Raw genomic sequence first — 23,219 nt, 5'->3', positions numbered from 1 at the left:
CAATGGTGTGTTCTAATACATTTGCACACTACTGTATGGTATAAAAAGAAAATTCACAAATGGTCATGGAGTACTGGGTTTATAAAAAAGGTGGAATGACCTTCCTACAGATGTCAGGACTGCCCAGTCCCTGACCACCTTCCGGCGCCTCCTCAGGACTCACCTCTTCAAGACTCACCTCTTCAGACAGCACCTGTAGAACTCCTCTTTTTTCTCTCTGGACACTTATCACTCTTCCTTAAATGCGCTTTACTTGCTCTTATCTGCCCCCTATTTTACTGCATTTAATCCTGTACTTTAGAGTACTGTAATCTGTACCAAGTGTTATTTAATCTGTAGTATTTTGTATTTAATTATATCCTGATGTAACTATCACTGACACTGTTATCTGCTCTGTTATTGAATCGTATTTTGTGATATACTTGTACTTGAAATGTATTTTTGTTCACGACTGTAAGTCGCTCTGGATAAGGGCGTCTGCTAAGAAATAAATAAATAAATAATAATAATAATAATAATAATAATAATAATAATAATAATAATCTAAAGGTGTAAATAAAGAAGCCTCCACCATCAACACAGCAGTAATGTATTGTAATTTAGTATGGGTAGGGGGAAGGTACAAAACTTGTCTATGATATCCCTGGTCTAGTGGGAAAAGCTAAAATTAAAATGTGTTAATTGTTACATCTCCGACAGTCCCCACCTCACAATAAATGATAAAACAGTAACAAAAAAAAAACAGTCATCAGGTCACATGTTGCCTTGACAAATATAGCACAGGGTGAAAAGAGACAGCAGTCTTTCCCATCATAAACCACACCAGTGTTGCACCTGGGAGCTATAGGAGTTAAAAGCCAGGAGCTGAGAGCAGTGACATGCACAGTTCTTGGACTGAAGGATAAACCAGCAATAAAGCTTGTGCATCACAAAACCAAATACACAAGGGAGGACTAAAACACATTTTGCTTTTTGGTATCTGCAGATCTTCATACTACACTCAAGATTCAAGGTTTTTAAAGGTAAGGACAGTTATCAAATTCATAACAGTAATTTATTTTTATATACAGCTATGGCCCAGAGTTTTGCATCACCCAATGGAATGAACTAATTTTGCTTCATAAAGTCAAAGAAACCTGCTGAATAATGTTAGCATATTGGATTACATACAGCTATGTAGTTTTCCAGATACTTAATGAAAAACTGCAAAACATAGTTTCTTTGATTACATAATGTTAAATAAAAGACCTAAATTATGTTCATATAGTTTTTTTTTTAATTAAATGTCTCAATCTAACCATTCAAGGTGATGCAACACTTTTGGCCATAGCTGGAGATACTGTCTCAATTTCTTCAATGGCAGTAACCCTGTTCACAAAGCTTTCATTCACAAGTCTGTTTTAAGGAATAAAGTATTTATGAAACTGAGATGAGTCTGCCATTGATAGTATGATACCCTCATGCAGTTACACCATGACATGCACAACCAATACACACTGATGGTAATTCCATGACCATGACACATCATTGTGTTATGTATAACAAATTGAAATTTACTTAGAAACTTTCATTGGCACCAAAAGTCTGTACAAAATCAAATGCCAGCCTATCTGACCAACCTCTTACAATTTAATCATTATTCATTCCATTCAATCACTAGCCATTCCATCTATTAGGAAGCCCATTGGACAGTCTGCTTATTTTGCACCATCAACCTGTAATAATTTCCCCGTTGAAATAAGGGCTAGTGTTAATCGCTCTGTTTTTAAAGAGTTGTAATTGCTACATTACTAAAACCAAGAAACAGTTTTTAACTCTGCCCAGCTCATTGTGTATGATTTTAGCAAATATTTGCACAGTATTTTGGCAGTTTTCCCATGCTTTTATTAGTCTTTTACCATCGTTTGCCATTAAACGATACCCCTCGTGGCTTTACAATGCTTGCACAGGCTTTACCATTCTTTCACAATGCTTTATTGCACTTTGCTATACTTTACTATGGGACAGGCATTTTGCTTCTACTAAGGAATCCACACTTTTGTAACTGAGCCACAGTTTGCTGACAAATCCGCCAATCACTCGCTGTGTTCTCTGTCCCAGATACACAGCTTCCAGTTGGATTTGTGAAAGAATCAATAAATACAGATCAGAGGTATGTTGTTTATTCTGCTTCAGACAAACATTTGCAGTATGGATTTATCTCCCTGATTGTGAAGCAAAATAATGACACAACTATATAAACTACTCTATAAAGCTACTGTGGCCCCTTTAATGTAAAGCCAGGAAATGAATCACATCCATTTGTCTCTCCACTGACAACATTGATGTAAACATTTCTGACCTATACACTCATAGTTAGTATCTTATCCCCATCTCATCACCTGTATAAGCAGTGAATAGCAATACACAGTCTGAACGCAGTGGTACAAATAATGAGGTTATTATTAAAACATAGTTTCCAAATAAGAATTTCCAACACCTCTTCGCTTAGCCGAGGAATTTCCAACCATCTGCAATTCTGAGTGCACACAAAAAGGCACGGCACACACGCAAGTGCTTTGTAAATACACAGTCATTAAAGACAATGTAAACTGTGGAATGAAATGCGATATTCAGAATTGTGTGTATAGAATTTACATCACAAAGCCCATATGCTTTCACCTTGACTTTTAAGGTCTGTGATTTGCATGTATCGTTTATTTCTGGGAGGCAGTGTGGTCCTGTTGTTAAAGTCCAGCTCAAATCCCACCTCTGTGACTGACTCACTGTGTGATGATGAGCAAGTCCATGCTTGCCAACAGTCCCTATATGGTCAAGACAGTCCCAATTTCCTACCAAATGTCCCGCGTCCCAATGCATAGGAAGAAAGTCCTGATATTTACTCATAGAAAAAAAATCATTTATTCTGCATAGTAGAGTTAGTGAAAACCACACGCTGTGCTCTTCGTACGGCTGACCCATCTGCTGATCACTAAATTAAATAAAGGTAAGAAAGCTTCATTATGTCTGTTTTTACTGTCATGATGGTTGTGTTGTGTTGAGTTGGGGGGGGGGATACGTCTATTATATGATAATGAGCGTTTTTTGTGTATGACGACCTCCCCCCCCGGAGACAACCGTCCCACTGAACAGTTTCCAAATGTTGGCAAGTATGCAAGTCACTTAACCTCCTTGTGCTCCATCCTGCAGATTAGATGTTAAATCAATGTCCTATTGTAAGTGACTCTGCATATAATGCACAGTTCACAGCCTACCTCTGTAAAGCACTTTGTGATGGTGGTCCACTATGAAAGGTGTTATATAAAGATATTATATATTATTATTACACTGTTAACTGTATCAGCCTGTTTTTATTGGTGCTGCTTCCCTCCAAATAAACTGTCGACTGGATGCTGGCCCTCGTCTGGCACCTGCTGTTTTCTTAAGACAAGTGAAATTGGATTAACCGTGATGCTGCATATGAGAAGTAACTTTAGCTAACAGTTCATTTCAAAGGCAATCCTTGCGGATATTATTTATGTATGTATTCATTTGTTGTTGTCATTATTATTATTATTATTATTATTATTATTATTATTATTATTGTTTGTGTGTGGGCAGGCGGGAACTATCTGCTATTATTTATTATGTAAGACCGACGAAAAGCCGGTCTCATAAAATGTGTAGTCGGCGTGGATTGTGGGAAGTTTTTAATTGTGGGAACGTGGCTGGAGCCTTAATAAGGTCATTGTCTAATGGGTAATTAAGGCTCCAGCCACAGTATAAAAGACTCACTCCAGGCTCAGAGTTTAGAGGAGAAAGAGCGAACCAAGAGAGAATGCTACCCATTAGCGAACAAAGGTCTTGTAAAGATTTAATTTGTTACCGGTAGTGTTTATTTTGTTTGTGGCCATTGTGCCCTTTTGATTTGGTGTCAGTGTTGTGTTTTGTTTAAGCAGTTTTTTTTTTGGTTTGTTTGTTTGATTAATAAAAGGCTGAGCGCCGTAGTATGTTTTGTATTTGGTTTTCATTTCCTGGACTGACGTCACCACTGCAGCCCTCAGTGTGACATATGGTGTTATTGTGGGATACAGCGCCTCAGTTCAGGAGCAGTAGTGTGGGATTTTTCTTTGTTTTTTTGTATTCAGTGGAGTTTTGAAAAAGAGAGAATGGGGAGAAGGAGCAAGGGGAGAAGAATGGAGAGAGGAAAGGGGGGAGAAGCGGAGGTCTGGGATGATGGCTGGGAGGCATTTTTGATGCGCCTCGCGGCTGAATTATGCCCCGGCTGTGGGGAGTATTCCTGGATATCTGCCCCTCCCAGAACCACCAGGAGGAGGAACCAGCACCCAGACAGAGGGTGCTGGTTCCCACCTCCACCACCAGAGGGAGACTACCGGTAGCTCCCATCTCTATCACAAGGGGAGGGCACCCTGAAAAAAGGGAAGCATCAAAATACACTTCCAGATTATAAACAAAATAATTATCTCACTGTGGCCTCGCTAGGGATAAACACTCAGTCACACAAATTGTTATATATACTACTTCACCTGACTCTCAGCTTCCATATTCCAAATTGTACCCTGCAAAACTCTGCCCCCCTTTAGCTGTCCCTAATCAAGTTAGAAAAGGGAAATCAAAAGAGAAACTACCACAAAACGATTTGTAATCCATCTTTTCTTGTCATCCACAGGTGTAGGAATGTTGCTCTTATCAAGATGCTTACAGGCGAGGGGAATGCTCTTTACCTGACTGTCTACATTGTCACCTTACTGACCGGCTGGCCTTTCAACCTGCTGGCTCTCCATGCCTTCTACCAGAAACTGCGCCGCAAACCCACCCCCGACACCATCTTCCTCTTCAACCTCACCCTTTCCGACCTTTTCTTCCTCACCTTCCTGCCTTTCAAGACCATCCAGGTGGCCGCCGGCAACATTTGGAGCCTCCCTGCCTACCTGTGTCCTCTGAGTGGTCTTTTCCACTACAGCACCATCTACACCAGCATCCTCTTCCTAACTGCGGTAAGTGTGGATCGATACCTGGGGGTTGCCTTTCCGTTCTGCTACAAAATGCATCGCAAGCCAGCGTACGCTTTGGTGGTCAGTCTCTTCCTGTGGGTTTGCGCATTCTCCCATTGCAGCATCGTCTACATCACAGAGTTCAGTCGAGACTGGAGCGAGGCGGCCACCAACAGCACTGTTTGTTATGACAATTTCACCGAGCAGCAGTTGTCCGTCCTCTTACCTGTCCGCTTGGAGCTTGGCATCGTACTGTTCTGCGTACCCTCGCTTATCACTTCCTTCTGTTACTGCAGCTTCACCTGGATTGTCATGTCTTCTGCTCACTTGCACAAGGAGAAAAAGCACAGGGCTGTGGGCTTAGTCCTAGCCACCCTCGCTGTCTTCCTGATCTGCTACACACCCTATAACATCTCCCATATCGTCGGGTACATCCAGGGGAGAAACCCAGGCTGGAGGGAAGAGGCCTTGCTTTTCAGCACATTCAATGCCTGCCTAGACCCTATCATTTTCTATTTCTCATCCACAGCAGTCCAGCAGTCCTGTTGGAGGTGTCTGAGGAGCCTAGGGATTAAGCAATGCACAGGGAGCCCCTTCCATTACTTATTCACCACCTTTAGGTCCAGGAAAAAGGAGAGCTCCAAGGAAGTTCAGTGCACCAAGCTATGAATAGGGTTTTAAGTGTAAGAACTGATAAATGCATTGAAACAAAAAGTAAACCAGTGTTCGCGTTAACATGGAAAGAACACCTTAGACCTTTTTGGTTCACGGAAGAGGGTTTTTTTAATTAGAAAATATGGAAGCAGGTTCCATCCTCGCATGATATTAAGACTGCTAATGGAACAAAACTGAATGAAACTACATGAAAAACATAACATTATGAAACACAACCATGCTCTCCTGTGCAAACACAGCCACACATCCACATTGATCTGGCAGGGATGGAAATTATCCTTATCCTTGCCATCCGCCAACACATTTTTTTACAGGCAGAGATTTGCCCTGCCATGCCACTGCAGAAGCCTCACTGCAACAGGAATTGCAGTTACTGTCGGCAGCTATTGGCAAATTTGCTGAACTCAGGTCCAAGCGACATTTAAAAAGAGACTTGTTAAAATGTTTGCCGACCAGCTTAAAAAGTTTTTAATTGTATGTTACTGTAGCACTGCAAGACCCACCTGTATCACTCCAGAAGAGTAATGTTGGGCAAAAGCATTTAAAAAAAAAAAGTCTGGGTCATTGTATTTGTTTTTAGAGAATTGTATTTTGTATTAAAAGTGTTTGTCCATGTCAGTATTCAAGATGCATTATTATTTATGAGTGTCTGTAACCTCTAAGGATCCCTTGCAAATGAGACATTAGGTTTCATGGAGCTTATTCAGAATTAAAAGTCAATAAATGAACACACACACAAATATCCAAGAGCACTTTATGAACATTCATAACCACAGGAACATTATAAAGCAGCACACTGCCCCCTACTGCAATTAAACTGTAATATAAAATTAGAGAACCTTAAGAAAAGTACTGTAGCTCATACACTTCACTAAGCAGAACTTATAATACCTCTGCACAAACAGAAGACAGGGTTCATCCTGTATCACTTTACATCAAGTGCCTCTAACTGCTGCATATTTACATGGTATGGTAACACTTTAAAATAAGTGTCTGTAACTCCAATGCAACTAACACACGATTTCCTACTGATTTCAAATGAAATTCCTATTGAATTCAAAAGTCACAAGCATTGTCCATGACATACTTTTCATGACTTCATAAAATTACCCATAGTATTTACTTAGTACATGCATGTGTACTTTCACATAATTGCAGTGTTTTTATGCATAGTACTTAATGTGTAAATATTGCACAATATACGTACACATTTGTATCAGAAAAGGGTTAGGTTTAGAGTTAGGATTTGTGGGGTTAGGGTAAGGTTTAGAGCTAGGGTTAGGGTTAGGGTTATATCATTGCAAAAAAGTTCCACATTAAGTACACTGAAACTATGCATAACAACATTGTAATTATGTGTAAGTGCACGTGTATTTACTAAGTATCTACTATGTAAATACACAGTGATTAGAGACACTTCCTGTAAAGTGTTACCCGTTTGTTTATGTTTGGGCCTGTACCCTGCTTGGGTCCAGACAAGCTCATACGTGTTTCTCACCCCTAGCGTCAATGTGTGGAACTCTGGGTAAGTAACTGCTTATATTTATCCCTGAACTCAAGAAGCTGACAGGAATAGGCATGTATCCCATTACACTTCTGGTCTATTAAAAAAAAGCATACATTTTGCTTGCAGAGAAGCTGGCCCTTGGTTTCATGTCTCCATCACCTCTGTCCTTCCCTCTTGCTATGGTCTGCACTGGTGGACACCTCAAGATAAAAAAAACAAAAAACAAACAAACAAGAAAACAAATTATTCAGGCCTGGGTGTCCTGGTTTTCAATCTCACTTCTGCATCATCATAACAGTAATCCTGTAAATATGGTAACAAAATCCACAAAGTAGACTAAGTCCAAAATATATATTCAGTGTCTAGTTTCTATTTCTTTCACAAAACAATATGTGGTAACACTTTACATTAAGTCTCTGTAATTACTGTGCATTTGCATAGTTGTTACATAGTAAATACATGTGTGCTTACACATAATTACAATGTTATTATGCATAGTTACAATGTGTTTAATGTGTTGCATGATATATGTAAGTATACAATTGTATCAGAAAAGGGTCAGGGTTAGGTTTAGTGTTAGGGTTAGCTGGGTTAGGGTTAGGTTTATATCATGCAAAAAGATTTACACATTAAGTACATTGTAACTATGTACAATAACTATTCATGCATTTACCAAGTAACTACCATGTAAATACACAGTAATTAGAGACACCATGCAAAGTGTTACCAGTATGTTATGCACTGCTAGTTAAGCAAAAGCTAAATTTAAACCAAAGCAACAACTATATTTTTGATTAGACCCACCCATAGATTGGTGTTTGAACTTAAAGAGGTCTTTACCTGCCACAGTGAACAGCAAGGCCAGTCCACACAAAAGAATGATTTTGACCACGTTTAAGCATCCGATCAGCTGCAGAGGAAATATTTTCTCAAACTCATCTGAAAGAAAGATAGGTATGGATATTTTTTTTTACTATAGGTCTATGACACTCGCCGTATAAAAGTTCGATAGAGGTTCATACTGGCTCCATTCACTTTATTTTAAGATTGCAAGATTTCTCAAAACCAAGAAACCAAAATTTCAGCAAAACGAAATACAGGAAGGCCTTTGGGTTTATAGTAGACTCCATTTTAGCAGTGTTTTGCCAGTGCGGAGAGCTTAAACAAAACAGAATGTTAGGCTATACAGCATAACCTAAATACATTATCCAGTTCAGGTCACCTCACAATACACTATTGAGATAGTACAGAGAAGGTCAGTGAGGCTAATCACAATACCTAATGATGTGAAGTATAAGAACACTTAATGTTAATTCCATCGCTGCCTCACTTAGCTCAGAGAGTAGGATGAGAGAGAGAGGAAGGGCACAACTCATTTCAGAGCAGAAGGTTGGATGTACTTTCTTGTTTCACGCAGTTATAAATGCATGGAATTTTAAACACGAGGAGCATTCCAATAAGTTTGATTCTGCTTTCTGGAATTTGATTCAATTAGATGGGACATGTGATGTGCCAGCAAGGGACAAACCATCTACTCGTTACAGACATTGTCATTTGTTCTGCTGTAGATGAAAAGCAGACCTCCTCACCCCAGTGGAAGCTTGCAGTCAGTGGCTGTCTCAGAGAGACATGCTGCACAGTGCAGGTGTAGACATCTCCAGAGCTGGTTCTGGGATCAACTGGGAGGTGACTGAGGAGATGCCAGCCCTGACTGCTCTCCTCGTACAGGACCAAAGACTCGGAGACCAGGTTGCTCACTGTGGTTTGATCCATCCTCTCAGAGGGTTGATTGTAGACCGGGCTCTGAGGGCTAGACTCCCTGATCCAGGACACGTTGATCTCAGCAGGATGGAAACCTCTCGTACTGCACACCAGACTCCAGCTCTCCTGAGTGGGTGCAGGAGAAATCTTGAGGAAAACTTTCGGGGTTGAGGGAGGGGCTGCAAAACCAATATACAGTAAGGCAAGTCATCTGCAGCTCAATTATATCTAAGACCAATATATTTGAATGTAGGGTCAGAATTATGCCATATAAAAAAAAATTCAAATATGACCACCAGTCCCTTGATCGGATTATTTCCAAAATCAAATTATTTAAAGGGTCATCTCAATAACGTTGGATAGCAATTCACTCACCAATTTTGGAGCAATTGTGACAGAAACTGTCAAATATATTATATATATATATATATATATATATATATATATATATATATATATATATATATATATATAATATATATATACACTCTAGTCACAATTTAGGCAACTCAGCAGATTCTCCTCTGGTAGTCTAAGTTACAAGAACATACTGAAAATAGTCTACAGAGACAGGCAATACTTCAAGCCTCAAGCAGATGGAAAGGTGAAATTAAATCATTCATTTTGAGGTCCTGGATGGTTGAACTGGTTCAATAAAACAATTTAAAACATGATTGGATCACATTTATGTAAATAAATAACCTTGATGCATACACTGCCAACCAATAAGCAGATGAGAAAATACAGTCAGGCATTACCATAGACCAACAGTGATGTGCCATTCGCTGTAGCAGTTCCTCTCTGAAACACAGTCACACTGCAGTAGTATATCCCAGCATCCTCCAGGCCAACGTTAGTTATGACCAATGAGGCGTCCCCGTAAGCAAGTGAAGGCTCAGGGAAAGCGAGAGAGAGACGAGGGGGTCTGAGATTGAGGATGGCCTGGTCTGAGTCCAGAAGGCCTGGGCCTCTCCTGACCCCAGCCCTGGACCATTGCACTGCACACTTCACCGAGGGGTCTGCCACTGCACCCGGCACAGAGAAGTTACAGGAAAGAGTCACTGTATCTCCACTTAGTGATGTCACCACTTCCCGAGGCTGATAAACTGACACTACCCCTCCGACCGACGGGCCTATGGAAAGAAAAGTCTCTTAAGAATAGTTTTTCTAGCTCTTTAGTATGGTAGGGGGTTTGCGTCGGGTAAAATGAAAATGCCCCATCCCCAGGTATTCTGCATTTATTTACCTGTCAAAAATCTGTTCACAAAGGTTTTAATCATTAGTTAAAGGGCTATGGAATAATTCCATGAATCTTACCTGTCGTGCATTTCCATTCTGTATATACTGAAGATCTCAGAGGTGACGTTTTAAAAGAAACGCATGCTGCAGTCAACAAGTATTTTTTATTTGAACCTTTTAGGCATGGGGACCTTATAAAAAAAATGCATAAAAGGGTTTAACAAAAAATATATGGGTCATTGTGGCAGGAAGGCTTTGTCCCCAGACCAGGAAATTGACAGAGACAGGTATTACGCAAACAAAAAGGATTGACAAAAACACAAAAAACACAGCTCACAGAGGCAACATAAATGTTTCAACAAAAACAGTCTGGAACGCACACAAAAAAACCCATCAAACAAATACCGGGCTGATCTTTCCATCTGTTATCTTTCTTTTACTTTTGTGTTCTCTCTCTCTCTCTCTCTCTCTCTCTCTCTCTCTCTCTCTCTCTCTCTCTCTCTCTCTCTCTCTTGCTCTCTCATTCCTCCTTCCTGACACCCACCCCATTCAGCCAAAGCTGCTGGGTTTTATACATGTGACCATATTATTAATAAATGAATCCATCTGGAGATGGTCACATTCTGCACAAGTTTTAAATCCGAGTGATCGCCAGCCACTGTATTAATTAGCTGCCAACCACGCATTCTCACGAGATGTTAACATCGCCTCTGCCAGACCACATTTAAACTATACAATAATGCCATCACCCGTACTTAAATAATCCTTCTTTAACAGGACTTTTCCCTGCCACTGATTACATATCCTGCCCATTTAAAAATGATAGGAGATTGGAACGGGCAGTTGCAGAATTTCACCTAATTCACTTTTTAAATCTTTTACACCCATACGTGCGTTTCTTCACTTTAAATCACAAATAGTATTTAAAGGACATAACAGAGAAAGCACCAGTAAAAGAGTTTTAAAAGTAAACAATTTCAGCTGGGTTTTGTTTGGGAATGTATAAACACATTGTTTCTCTTGCCCTGGATGAACAAATCAACCACATACAATATCTCAATATTCTTATAATTTATGATGAAATTTACCTCATTGACCGCCTGTCCCGTGTTTTTAGTTAGCAGTTAAAAGTCATAGTCAAGGTCAACTAGTTCTACGGTTTGTCAAATGAATAAAATGCACTTTCACTGTCAATGAAAGGATAATGAATTTCAAACTTTATTGTATTAATAAAAACACCTATTTTTTAAATACATTCTTCAAGTAAGTTTTAAATATTTTTTTATTTTAAATTACATTTTTCATATTTGTTACCTCACAAACGTATGTTTTATTGGTAAATATATCAGTATACATAACCGGCAACACTTTACATTAAGTGTCTCTAATTACTGTGTATTTACATAGTCGTTACATAGTAAAATGCCTTGCTTAAGTTATAACTATGCATAATAACATTGTAAGTATGTATAAGTACACATGTATTTGTTATTTAATTACTATCTAAATGCACAGTAATTAGAGACACCCAGTATTAATACTTTATTAACATACAGTCGTCTAAGCCTTTTTTTTTTTTTTTTTTTTTTTTTTTTTTGCATAAACGCTATCATAAGAATTCCAGATTAAAATTTCTGGTCCTTTTCCATTCTTCTTAAATAGACATATTAAATTGAGTTATTTTTTGATGTGTACTTACCTGTGTGTAATCCCAACAGACATATCATTAATCCACAGGGAAGAAAGCCCTCTGAAAGCAGACTTTGTACCATGTTGTATTGCAGTGAAACTCGCACCCCTTCCAGTGAGAGAGAGAGAGAGAGCGAGAGAGAGAGAGAGAGAGAGAGAGAGAGAGAGAGAGAGAGAGAGAGAGAGAGAGAGCGAGGGGGCTTCCTCTTTTAAATGTGATGTATCGCACTTGAAAAAAATATATAGCAATTGTCCCGTATACAGAGCACACTGTTGATAAAGCAAAACTCAACTAAACAAGGTCAACTAAGCAAGTAAAGGTTGCTTTAGGGTTGCAGCGTCAGAATTTTTTTATTATTTTGCCAATAGAAGGGAACAGTATTATTAAAGAAACACTGTTTTTCATTAAAAAACATTATTCAGACCATAGACCACTTCTTTTTAGATTTTTTTTTTTTTTATTATTAAAATATTCCAGGATATAGGAGATGTCTTTAAAGCTAAAGAAACACAAAGACACTTTTTCAGGAAGATTAAAAACTAGCTCCACAACCTAGTTTGAGGCAACTTTGCAGTATCAAACCCCAAGTCCCCTTGTGTGCCATGCAGTGGCCTGAAACCAAATTTCAGCGTGTTCAAATGTATTGCCAATATATTTGAACACGCTGAAATATAAACAATATATTTCAGTGTACATAATTCCAGATTGTTACTGGGTTTGTGATCTGTCATAGACAGGTTTTTTGCTTAGTAAATCCCTCTTGAATTACACCAGGCCCTACTTTCCATTAAAGAGTAAGTAGCGGGGTTCAGAAAAATATAGCATTACAGGTCCCTACGTGTTGCTATAACTGTTTAAATAACGTACCTGTAATTTTTCTTTTCATTGTTAACACCTGACGACTTTTTACACTTATAACTTTAAAGTCTGTTTCAAAGCTCTTTTCAAAATGTCTGCCCTAGTGCACTGGGATTTGAGATCTTCCCTCTAAAGAACTGCAGGAAGAGCGATTATTGGATTGGAATTGCTGTGTTACCTGTTTGATAATGTGGGCAATAATCCTTACACTATCTAGTGGACTAGAGCGGCCATTTTGAAAAGAGCTTTGAAACAGACTTTAAAGGTATAAGTGTAAAAAGTTGTCAGGATGTTAAGAATGAAAAGAAAAATGACAGGTACTTTATTTAAGCAGTTGTAGCAACACGTGGGGACATGTAACTCTATATTTTTTTGGAACCCCTGTACTTTTTAAGCTCCTCACATCTCACATAAAGAACTCCCAGCTGGATTTCCTTAACTTTCAACATTAAAAATGGAGCTACTGTTGACATTTTAAGAGTTTCTTAGCTAGTGACCAAAATAGGCCTTCTTCAGAAGAATCCATTTTTTTTTGCATCTCCCCTACTAATGTATGTGGTTTGCAGTCATTAAAAGTAAAAATGGTACAGGAAATATAAAATATATAATGAAATGATAACACTTTTCTCTAATTACTGTGTATTTACATAGTAGTTACTTAGTAAATACATGTGTACTTTCACATAATTACAATGTTATTATGGATAGCTACAGTGTACTTCATGTGTAAAATGTTTTGCATGACATAGCCCTAACCCTAAACCTAACCCTAACCCTAACCCTATCCCTATCCCTATCCCTATCCCTAACCATAACCCTAACTCCAAACCTAACCTTAACCCTTTTCTGATGCAGTTGTGTACTTAAATATATAGCACAATGTCAACATGTGGTTTTATGCTTTTTAAGTGAAGTAAATAGGTCATGGAGTGTACTGCAAATGTGTCTGTAAAAAGTAGGCTGCGTACGTGTTCTCTAAAATGAATCGGTTCACTGTGACCCAGATAACGAAGCCCCCCTACTATAACACATGTGACAAAAGTCACGTACACACGCTACGTTTGCACAGTACAGGGTGACAGGGAGTGGGGAGGGATGGACAACCCAGTAAGTAAGTTCCTATTTGTTCCATTACAGTTCTCAATTATAAATCTCAATAACAACATTTTGCAATATAGAATTTTGATTTGGGCAGCAGAGTTATGAACCAGCTTCATCTTAAAAAGTACCTTTCCAAATCTGGATCCTATTCATTGAATAATGCTTCTGTTTTTCTCATAAGTGTTTAAAATGATGAACAAGGGCAAGCAATTTTGTTTCTAGACCTAATGTACTGACGTTGACTTACAGCAGCTCCCAATAGGTTTCAGGTTCTCATTTGCTTGTGGATTGGAGTTTCGTGCCTTATTGTTTGAACAATACTAGTAGCAGGACAACTAATCTGATGAACAGGAGCAACAACACTATTGTTGTTAAGAGTGCTCGTTTTTGCATGAATATGTGTACAGTAAGTACACAATTGTATCAGAAAAGGGTTAGGGTTAGGGTTAGGGTTAGGGTTAGGATTAGGATTAGGGTTAGGATTAGGATTAGCGTTAGGGTTAGGATTAGGGTTATATCGTGCAAAAAGATTTACACATGAAGTACACTGTAACTATGGATAATAACATTGTCATTATGTGTAAGACACATGTATTTACTAAGTAACTACTATGTAAGAACACAGTAATTAGAGGCACTTCATGTGCTGCTGTCAGTGTGCTGTGCTAGATTACTTGCAAAGCAGGCATACGTGACTTTATATCGCTCAACTTCAGAACATCCTGCCTCAAACTCTGTAAAGGCTTTAATAGTCGTCTCACAGGCTTTCATTGTAAAGGTGCCAGAGAATCAAGCTACAGCCACACATCACCTCCTCTAATTATGCATTCATTTTTGTTCTAGTTTGATAACAGCTGACACCTAGAGGGGTAACACAGACTGAATGAATCGTATGCCTGTGCAGTCTCACAGCTCACTTCTCACTATCGTTCCAGTGTAGCACATCGACTGCCTGACCACCCTGAATGAGGAAGACATTAGGCTGGTCATGTGGGTGCATGTTGAGCAGTTATTACCACAGTAGAAAAGATAGTCATGTTGGTGGGCTGCTCCCAAGACACTGGTCATCATACTGGAATCAGCAATGGCAAAATGAAGGGAAAGTGCGTCATCAAAGGAGACAGCTGTGATCGTAAACACCTAAACATCCTAAACCTTGCTTGATATTTACATGATTGATCCAAGGTTAAAGTGAGCTCCCTGCCAGAACCATAGATAGATCTATCTATCTATGTATCTACATGACTGATGCTCTGACAGGGGATGTGATTGCTGTATTCAAAGTGTCTGTCTGTTTGTCAATGGTTTGTTGACACTTTTCATGATGACAAGTGGCCACAGAAGGGGGGGGGGGCAGGGTGACATTGAGAGTAGCAAACTTGATTCCTTGAAGATACTAAATGCGTCTGTGGATTTCACTTCTCAAAGTCATCCCCTTGATTGCTTGGAGCTTGTTCAAGTGGTTGTTAATGAGAAAGGATTTTAGCAGAGTTAATTGTGCAGAACTGTAACTGCCATTGCATTGAAAATCAACATAGCAAGGGGCACATTATTTCAAGCTCCTAAAACATGCATTCAAGACATAACTAATAGGATTACCAGACGTCCATGGAAAACTGGTCCCCGTTTTCAGCCTTCATTTTTTGTCCCTGTTAAAAACAGTAAAATTGTAAAGTCGGCGTCCTGGCTGATGCAAAGTCGTAGGTCTTCGCTGGGGGTTCCAGATGGAGTGTTGGCTCTGGTGCTCCTGTGAGTTTGGGAGGCAAAACCGTCAGGGACTGTTGTTCTCAAGAGGGAGGCAGCTGGCTGACATCCACTTTCGAATTCCTGGGTGTAGAAATGGAAGTTGGCTTGGTCATGGGATCAGAGGATCCACTGAAACTGTTATTATACACAGCTATTTTAATGGCTTGAGAGTTGCTATGGTGTCAGTTAACTGAAAAAAAACCAAAACGAAAATACTCTTCAATCTGGAAATCTGGTAACTCTATTCACAGGAGGCAACTTTGAGGTGCTGCTGTATTTTTGGGGTGGGGAGACAGAGGGGAGTTTACCCTTTACCAGTGCTTCTCTTTATTATCACTCGTCTGAGAAGACATTAAATCAGTGTGGTGAAGTGTCTCAACACAGATACATTAGCAAAGCCAGGGAAAACAACAGCCAGAGGACAGGGCTAGTTTCTTGGATTTCTCTCCCAAACTGTATGCCTCTGAACCCCAACCAATTGAGACCCATGACTAGAGGCAGTCCAAGTCTGCGTGAAAATATGCAAAAATGCTGCAGACATTTTAAGTAGATATCTGCAGAGTGTTCTGTGGAGCATCTTGTGTGTTTAGTATTTGTATTAATAATGGCTGATAAAGATGTAAATCAAGCAAATACAATCATATCAAACAATATATGGGTTAAGCACTTCCAATTTAATATAGCAAGCATTTTTGCCAGTAAAATCTTTAGAAACTGTCAAACAAAAACATCACATCAATCACATCACATGAGACTTCTTATTGGCCAAATTCAGTTTTCCGCTGAACCGAATCTCACACAAAAAAAAAAAATAATAAAACTCACCAAAGTTAAAAACAAAGTTCTGTTTATTATTTTTTTTCTTTCTTTATGGATTTCGAAGAAAAAATAAGAACAAAAAATTCACAATACACAATATTTCCATGTGGAAGACAATGGTTTGCTTGCAATCAGTTTACATTATCTCTGAGCTTTGGCAAATATAACCCAACATACCAAAGACAAATGGCTTAATAATGCACACATACACAGATTTATATATATGTATATATATATATATATATATATATATATATATATATATATATATATATATATATATATATACAGTTGACGTCAAAAGTTTACATACCCTCTATTTGCAACAGTGTTATTTCCCAATTTATTAAGTGTTATAAATGTTGTTACGGCAACAATACCTCTTGTAAGTGTGATGAGTGAGTGGTAGTTAAAAATCTGGTGAATTAACTGAGTTAAGGCATGAAATTCATAAATATTGATACCCTGTGCCTTAACTCAGTTAATTCAACAGATTTTTAACTACCACTTGGTAAGACGATTGAGTATTCATCACACACACAAGAGGTATTGTTGCCGTGTAAGCATAGTGCATCAAACATCATTTATAACACTTAATACATTGGGAAATAACATTGTTGCAAATAGAGGGAATGTAAACTTTTGACGACAACTGTATATATATCCTTCAGACACAACAATGCATCCTGACACAGTGATGTAATGACATTACAGAAGGTCTGGGCTAGCTGTTGTAAGCCTGAATTTGAGCGAGAGAGATGGGAATAATTCAGCTCTTTTAACCCTTTTGTGTGGTCTCTGCTGAAGCAGTCCTTCTTTCCATTGTAGACTGTGTACTTTGAAGGAGCTGGCATTACTTTTGTAATTAGAATGTAATCACTCTGTAACTAATGGAAAGTGGAAACAGATTGCACGCTGACAGCATTTGCAGATGAAAATAAATTGCCCACATTAGAGCAACATATGTTGCGGGAGACACATGTGGATCTATCTGTCTGTCTATCTATCAATTCTCTATCTGTCTACCTAGACTCTCCTTCAACAAGTGTTTGCACAGACGAATAAATGCAGAATGACCAAGGGTGGGGCCATTTGTCCCAATGTTTGTTTCGGCAAAGGTGATATTCCCTATTAGGGTGTAAAATGAAAAGAAAAAAAAAACACCCGCATTCCGTATTGGTGGACACTTGATAAAAGATACCACCGCGCTTCTCAGTTGGCTTTGCTCAACAATCTGTGGAATGTATTTGAAGTCAGAATGAACATTAATTATGTATTTATTCATCTATTCCCATACTTGATTGAGTCAGTCTATCTTTCTATCTATCTATCTATCTATCTATCTATCTATCTATCTATCTATCTAATCACCCTGAATACATAGTATTGATGGGTGCTGAAAATTGGTCAACATTATTATCATGTTGACAATTGATAAAATTGCTTGACGTATTTGTAAAATATCTATCTATCTATCTATCTATCTATCTATCTATCTATCTATCTATCTACCTATCTATCTATCTATCTGTCTGTCTGTCTGTCTGTCTGTCTGTCTTTCTGTCTGTCTCACGGTTTCAGTATGTCTGCATGTCTGTCTGTTTGTCAACAGTTTGTTGATAATCCTCATTAGTATGGTGTATTAGCAGGTTAGAAAAACCGTGGGACTGTAATGATTTATGAATACAGCCCATATACTCTCCTCAACCCTTTATCAGTGTAAATTACTGTTGGGATTTTCATCATACAAACCAGACCTACAGGTTACAACAGTTCTGACCTTGATCAATTATTCCCCCCGCCCCCGTGGCTAATTCTCAAAAATAATGTTTCAATTCCCTGATCCTTGTAAGAAATTAGGTAGGGCATCACAGTAAATGTAACAATGTACCTCAGCTCAGTCAGAAAACTTGTGTAATAGATTATTTATTAAAACTAACACCAAACAACACTACTACATTATACATATTTTACACTACATTGTTTGGCCTTTGGCCTCGCCTTTCGAGGTACCACTGCCCATAAACTGACTCGCAGATAAGTGGAGAGGCTGACCGCAGGGAAGCCATGGGCAGGGGGGCAGGATAGCCACCCTCCCCGTTAGACAAAAAAAAGCAGGTGGAGGCTGGGGAGGAGGAGGCGAACTCTGGCACAGAGCAGGGATGTAGAGGATGGTAGAGGGTGGCATATCGTAACAAGTGCAGCAATTATTGGTTCATATTTTGCCTTATTTTGCCTAACGGTTTCTACTGATCAGTGCCTTAAAGTGTAAGTATTTTCAACTGTCATTAAAATGTCCTTTTCGACACCTCCCTTGCTGTCTGGTGATGTTTGCAATCATCCTTGGTGGTTCTGGGCTCTGTTGCTCTTTCAGTTAGTCAGTATCACCCTGCTCCTCTTTGCCTGACTTCTCTGTTGCTCTTTCAGTTAGTCAGTATCACCCTGCTCCTCTTTGCCTGACTTCTCTGTTGCTCTTTCAGTTAGTCAGTATCACCCTGCTCCTCTTTGCCTGGCTTCTCTGTTGCTCTTTCAGTTAGTCAGTATCACCCTGCTCCTCTTTGCCTGGCTTCTCTGTTGCTCTTTCAGTTAGTCAGTATCACCCTGCTCCTCTTTGCCTGGCTTCTCTGTTGCTCTTTCAGTTAGTCAGTATCACCCTGCTCCTCTTTGCCTGACTTCTCTGTTACTCTTTCAGTTAGTCAGTATCACCCTGCTCCTCTTTGCCTGGCTTCTCTGTTGCTCTTTCAGTTAGTCAGTATCACCCTTCTCCTCTTTGCCTGGCTTTTCTACAGTATTCTATCTGTTAGGACTAAGCAGCCTTCCTCATTTCTTTCAGACCCTCTAGCCCTACCTGCTATACTCCACCTATTTGTATAGAGAGAGAGCAGGAGTGGCTGGCAGAGTTGAAATGGTTCATTGTCACATGATTGGATTGCATTGAGAAAGGCTCTTAGTCCCCAGCTCAAAGCCAGGTACAGTAAAGCGTCTTTGCTGATCTGTTGGCACATGCACAAGCTGAAGATTGGGACAAAGACAGAACAGTGAACTTGATTTAGCAAAATGTAGGAACAAACACATGCTAAATCCATTCGAGAAATGTCCCTTGGGTCGGCTAGCATTGCATAGATATGCTATTGGTTGAGAACATTTATGAATCAGAAAATAGCACTTGCTAAACACCTTTTTTATCCAAGCTTCCCATCTCTTCTCTGCTCATTCCAAGCTCACACCCTTTCTTGTTCTCTTTCTTAATTTTCCTTCAATCCATTGTAACACTTAAAAATAAAAAATATATATTGCATTATAGAATACAATCCCCCCCCCCCCCTCAAAACCTCCCAACGAAAAAAAAAAACACACCCTGCACAATACTTACAAATCAAAACTGGGCCGCAATGATCATTTCACATGCTTTAACTCTACACTGAGGCCATGACAATGACAAGGTGCAAATTCATGTTTCAGAGTATCACAATACTGTATGAGGCACCTATGGAAGATGTAATATAGCAAGACACAACATTTTCAATTCTGAGGATGGTGCTTTAGATTGATTTACAACAAGGATCGTGCGGCAATTCTTGTTCTGATAGATTCTCCCCATTGATTTCATATGAAGAGCAGACTGTTTGCAACTTTATACTCACCCTCTGTCCACCCTTCATGCACTCTAACACCGGTAACATATGAGTAATGATGTGGCAATCGCATTTACTGGCATTTACTCCTATTTTTATGAGAAATATTCCTTTTTCATTTTACAAAAATTGCAACCAAACATTTCAGGGTCTCTTATGCAACTTCAGTAAAAACTTGCTGGTACATTTTTTCTATGAAAATGTTTGTTTAAGCTTTTTACAACCACAAATCTGTGGCAGCTTTGAAAAATTGACTGCAATTTCAGCTCCAGAAATAGCATTCAAATCCCAATAGCTTCCACATAAATATTTATTGTACCGGCTCTCATGTTTACCGAAGTAGACGGCTGAAAAAAAACATTTTTTTAAACTCGATTTTTACAAGACAAGATAAAAAACGGAACCCCACTTGACTAAATCAAAGCAGTGTATGTTTTAAAGGGCACATAATGACCTTTTTATTTTATTGTGTTACATACAACTACATTTCCCATCATCCTCCCGCTCACATATGTAACTGAGATGGATTTACCAATGAGCAGGAGGGTGATGGGAAATGTAGTTATGAGAGGTCCATGCGGGTACATGTGAAGCCACCTTGAGGCAGGGAATGCAATTACAAAAAAGTGGTCAAAATGTAAAAAAAAATATTAAAACAATACACACACCTTACGCAAACAGTTGTAGCAACACATGGGAACATGTGAGACCACATATATTTGTTTTTGCATGTTACACAGTACCAGCCTCTATTGTTAATATATGAGTGTCTTGACGCTATCATGAACGATACTTCAGAAATGAACAGTAAATTTACCCATCAAAGGCACTGTTTTCATTTTTTTAACAGTAACTTTATTTATTTTATTTAATTTTTTTTGACAAAAAAAAAAAATAAAAAATAGGAGTAAATACCAGACTGGACTAAAAACTTTTAAAATACACCCTTATAAGACTTTTTGTTTGCACTGATGATTGGTTCCCTAAATACAGTGAAAACCGGCCAATAGAATCCCTGCTTACTTAATCAATCACATATAAGACGAATATCATTCCCAATCCCTTAGTTATTCACCCAATCCAAAATCCACTGCTTTATTGAATTAACAAAAACCTTATATTATGATTTAATTGCTTCTCTCCTGGTTTTTATTTCCTTGAAGCAATCCACAATAACAGCTTTATCACTAGCCAATACAAAACAGTCGACATTTTGCTGTTAAATGATTGTAAATAATGTGTGTGCGTTGCCTAGGAAATAAACATATCTAATACTTAATTCAGCCAGAGAATGAAACATGCTCAAGGTGATAAAAATGGACACAAGTGTTCTGAGTAAGTGGTTTTCACTGTATATCAAAAAATGTAAGCGTGTGATACCTTCGTGGGCATGCCTCCACTATAACCCTGTTGCCAGGGAAAACACAATGTCCACTGTTGCATGGAAGGGGTCATAGCTAATTTCAGCACTTGAGTAAAACCACACCAAATACAGTGACACAGGCAATGGATCATTGAACCAGTCTCAGTATGGTACATGATGCTACATTCTCAAATGAAAGAACACAGGTGATGCAGTCAGGCTTTATCAAATACCCTTTTCCCCTATGATTCATGAATTTACAGCGGGGAAATTAGTTGACTGGAACCTCACATAGTATGGAAACCAAGCATGATTCCATACAATATGTTGCCACGTTTTCTCTTAAGCGGGCTGTTCAGCCTCCATGTCCCAAGCTTGTCCTCAGCTGTACTGGAGGGACCTTGTTTTCATGTTAGCAACGAAAAAAGTTAAATGAAATAAACTTGTACCTTTAATCTTTTAATTTATTAAAACTGCTTTTTCGAATATACAGTGGCACCAACATTTTATCAGTTACCCTACATTTTAATATCCGTAGCTTTCTACAATATATTATAGTTCAATTGTGCAAAAGAAAAAAACTATTTTGATTGTTCAAGCTAGAGTCAACATTTTTCTTTTTTTTTTTATTTGTTTTTTCTTATTGGACCGTTTTTAAACTCCCCAGCCTTCCGTCATACACAGCAAGATAACCGAATTAGTGGAACTTGCTGCACAATGCAGAACTCTTTTGATGGGGACTATGGTTGTATTCTACAAACCTCAGAGAAGCTAGAAAAACCAAAGATAGAATGACATCATGTGACGTTTCCACAGATATTGCAATGAGCTCCGATCTCGGCTAAAGTCAGCTACTTAGCTGGGAACTTAAAGAGAACCTGTCATAAATAGAACTATGGAAGTTGAAACGTAAGGTAACTGTCTGATATTCTTTATATAAGGGAGATATAAGACTTGTACCAACCATGTCTGTGATGTTTAGGTAAGACTTCGGTAACCTGGGATGCATGGTAAAGCATTGGACAGGCCCAAGCTAATTCAAGTTCTGTTTTGCTACAGAGATCCCCAAACAGATGGTGAAGAGGAGAATGACCATTTGTATTCCGAGGGCAGAGAGGGAGAAAAGACACACACTTTGAAAATGAGGATGGAGAAATGGCTCTTGGAAGCAATGCATAATATTTTGTTCACAGTGATGGGTTCATGGAGAAGGTCTCCTGTCCGAGCCAGCACTCTTAGATCTTCATCAGGAAGAAGGGAAGCAGGGCCGAACAAAGCACCCAGAGCATCATGGGAGCGCCTTGCCCTGACGAGGGTGACCCTCCTCCAACTGCCCCAGGTCCTGATGGGATAAAAAAAACAGAGAGGATGAGAGAGGTAGAGGAAGATGGAGATGGGGCTATAAGGCAAGGGGTATGGGAAATAGACAGATGGGAAGACGGTGTGTAAGGAGAAGGAAAAGGGATTTGATAGAGATAGAGGGAGGAGAGATCGCGGGAGGGAGAGAATGAAGTAGGGAGAAGGGTAGGGGAAAGGGAACAGAAAGAAAGGAAAATGAAGAGAAGGAGGGAGGAGGGAGGGTGAAGCAGGTAGAGGGTGCAAGGGAAAAAGAAAGCGATGCAATGGGGAGAGAAAGAGAGAGGTTGTTTGAGAGAGGGAAGGGGAAGGAGAGAGAGTGAGTGAGGGGGGTATTGGTAAAGGGGGTACTCTTAAACTTAATCATCTGTATAGAAGGACATGTCTGTAGTGACCATTAATAGTGTGGCCTTATTTAACTGAAAGGAGGGTCTGTACTTTTTTTACATTGTGTGGTTGACTCATGGACCCTCTA

The 23,219-nt window shown here is 39.0% G+C and overlaps 3 protein-coding genes across 5 annotated transcripts in view; 1 reads left to right on the top strand and 2 right to left on the bottom strand.

Moving 5' to 3' along the window:
- The first annotated feature begins 4,694 nt into the window (after positions 1–4,694).
- Positions 4,695–6,216, top strand: LOC131707149 (free fatty acid receptor 2-like). Its single transcript, XM_059009390.1, has one exon. The coding sequence runs from the start codon at positions 4,695–4,697 to the stop codon at positions 5,661–5,663; it is 969 nt and encodes a 322-aa protein (XP_058865373.1). The 3' UTR covers positions 5,664–6,216.
- Positions 6,217–6,247: 31 nt separating this feature from the next.
- Positions 6,248–12,692, bottom strand: LOC117964851 (tapasin-related protein-like). Its single transcript, XM_059009391.1, has 5 exons — positions 11,876–12,692; positions 9,696–10,070; positions 8,766–9,116; positions 8,017–8,115; positions 6,248–7,376 (listed from the first exon to the last, which is right to left on the bottom strand). The coding sequence occupies exons 1-5, from the start codon at positions 11,946–11,948 to the stop codon at positions 7,354–7,356; spliced, it is 921 nt and encodes a 306-aa protein (XP_058865374.1). The 5' UTR covers positions 11,949–12,692; the 3' UTR covers positions 6,248–7,353.
- A 3,709-nt stretch (positions 12,693–16,401) lies between these two features.
- LOC117433651 (igLON family member 5-like) overlaps positions 16,402–23,219 on the bottom strand; it is a 68,323-nt gene continuing 61,505 nt past the window's right edge. For 2 of the 3 annotated variants that reach the window (XM_059009113.1, XM_059009114.1), the window contains exon 8: positions 16,402–22,730. In XM_059009113.1, coding sequence (XP_058865096.1) covers positions 22,624–22,730 — 107 coding nt within the window. In that variant the 3' untranslated portion in view covers positions 16,402–22,623. The remainder of the gene's footprint in view (positions 22,731–23,219) is intronic. The other variant, XR_009310940.1, reaches the window with a different exon arrangement.

This window comes from Acipenser ruthenus, chromosome 38 (genome assembly GCF_902713425.1).
Source record: "Acipenser ruthenus chromosome 38, fAciRut3.2 maternal haplotype, whole genome shotgun sequence".
Classification (NCBI taxonomy): domain Eukaryota; kingdom Metazoa; phylum Chordata; class Actinopteri; order Acipenseriformes; family Acipenseridae; genus Acipenser; species Acipenser ruthenus.
This window is presented reverse-complemented; position numbering and strand designations above follow the sequence as displayed.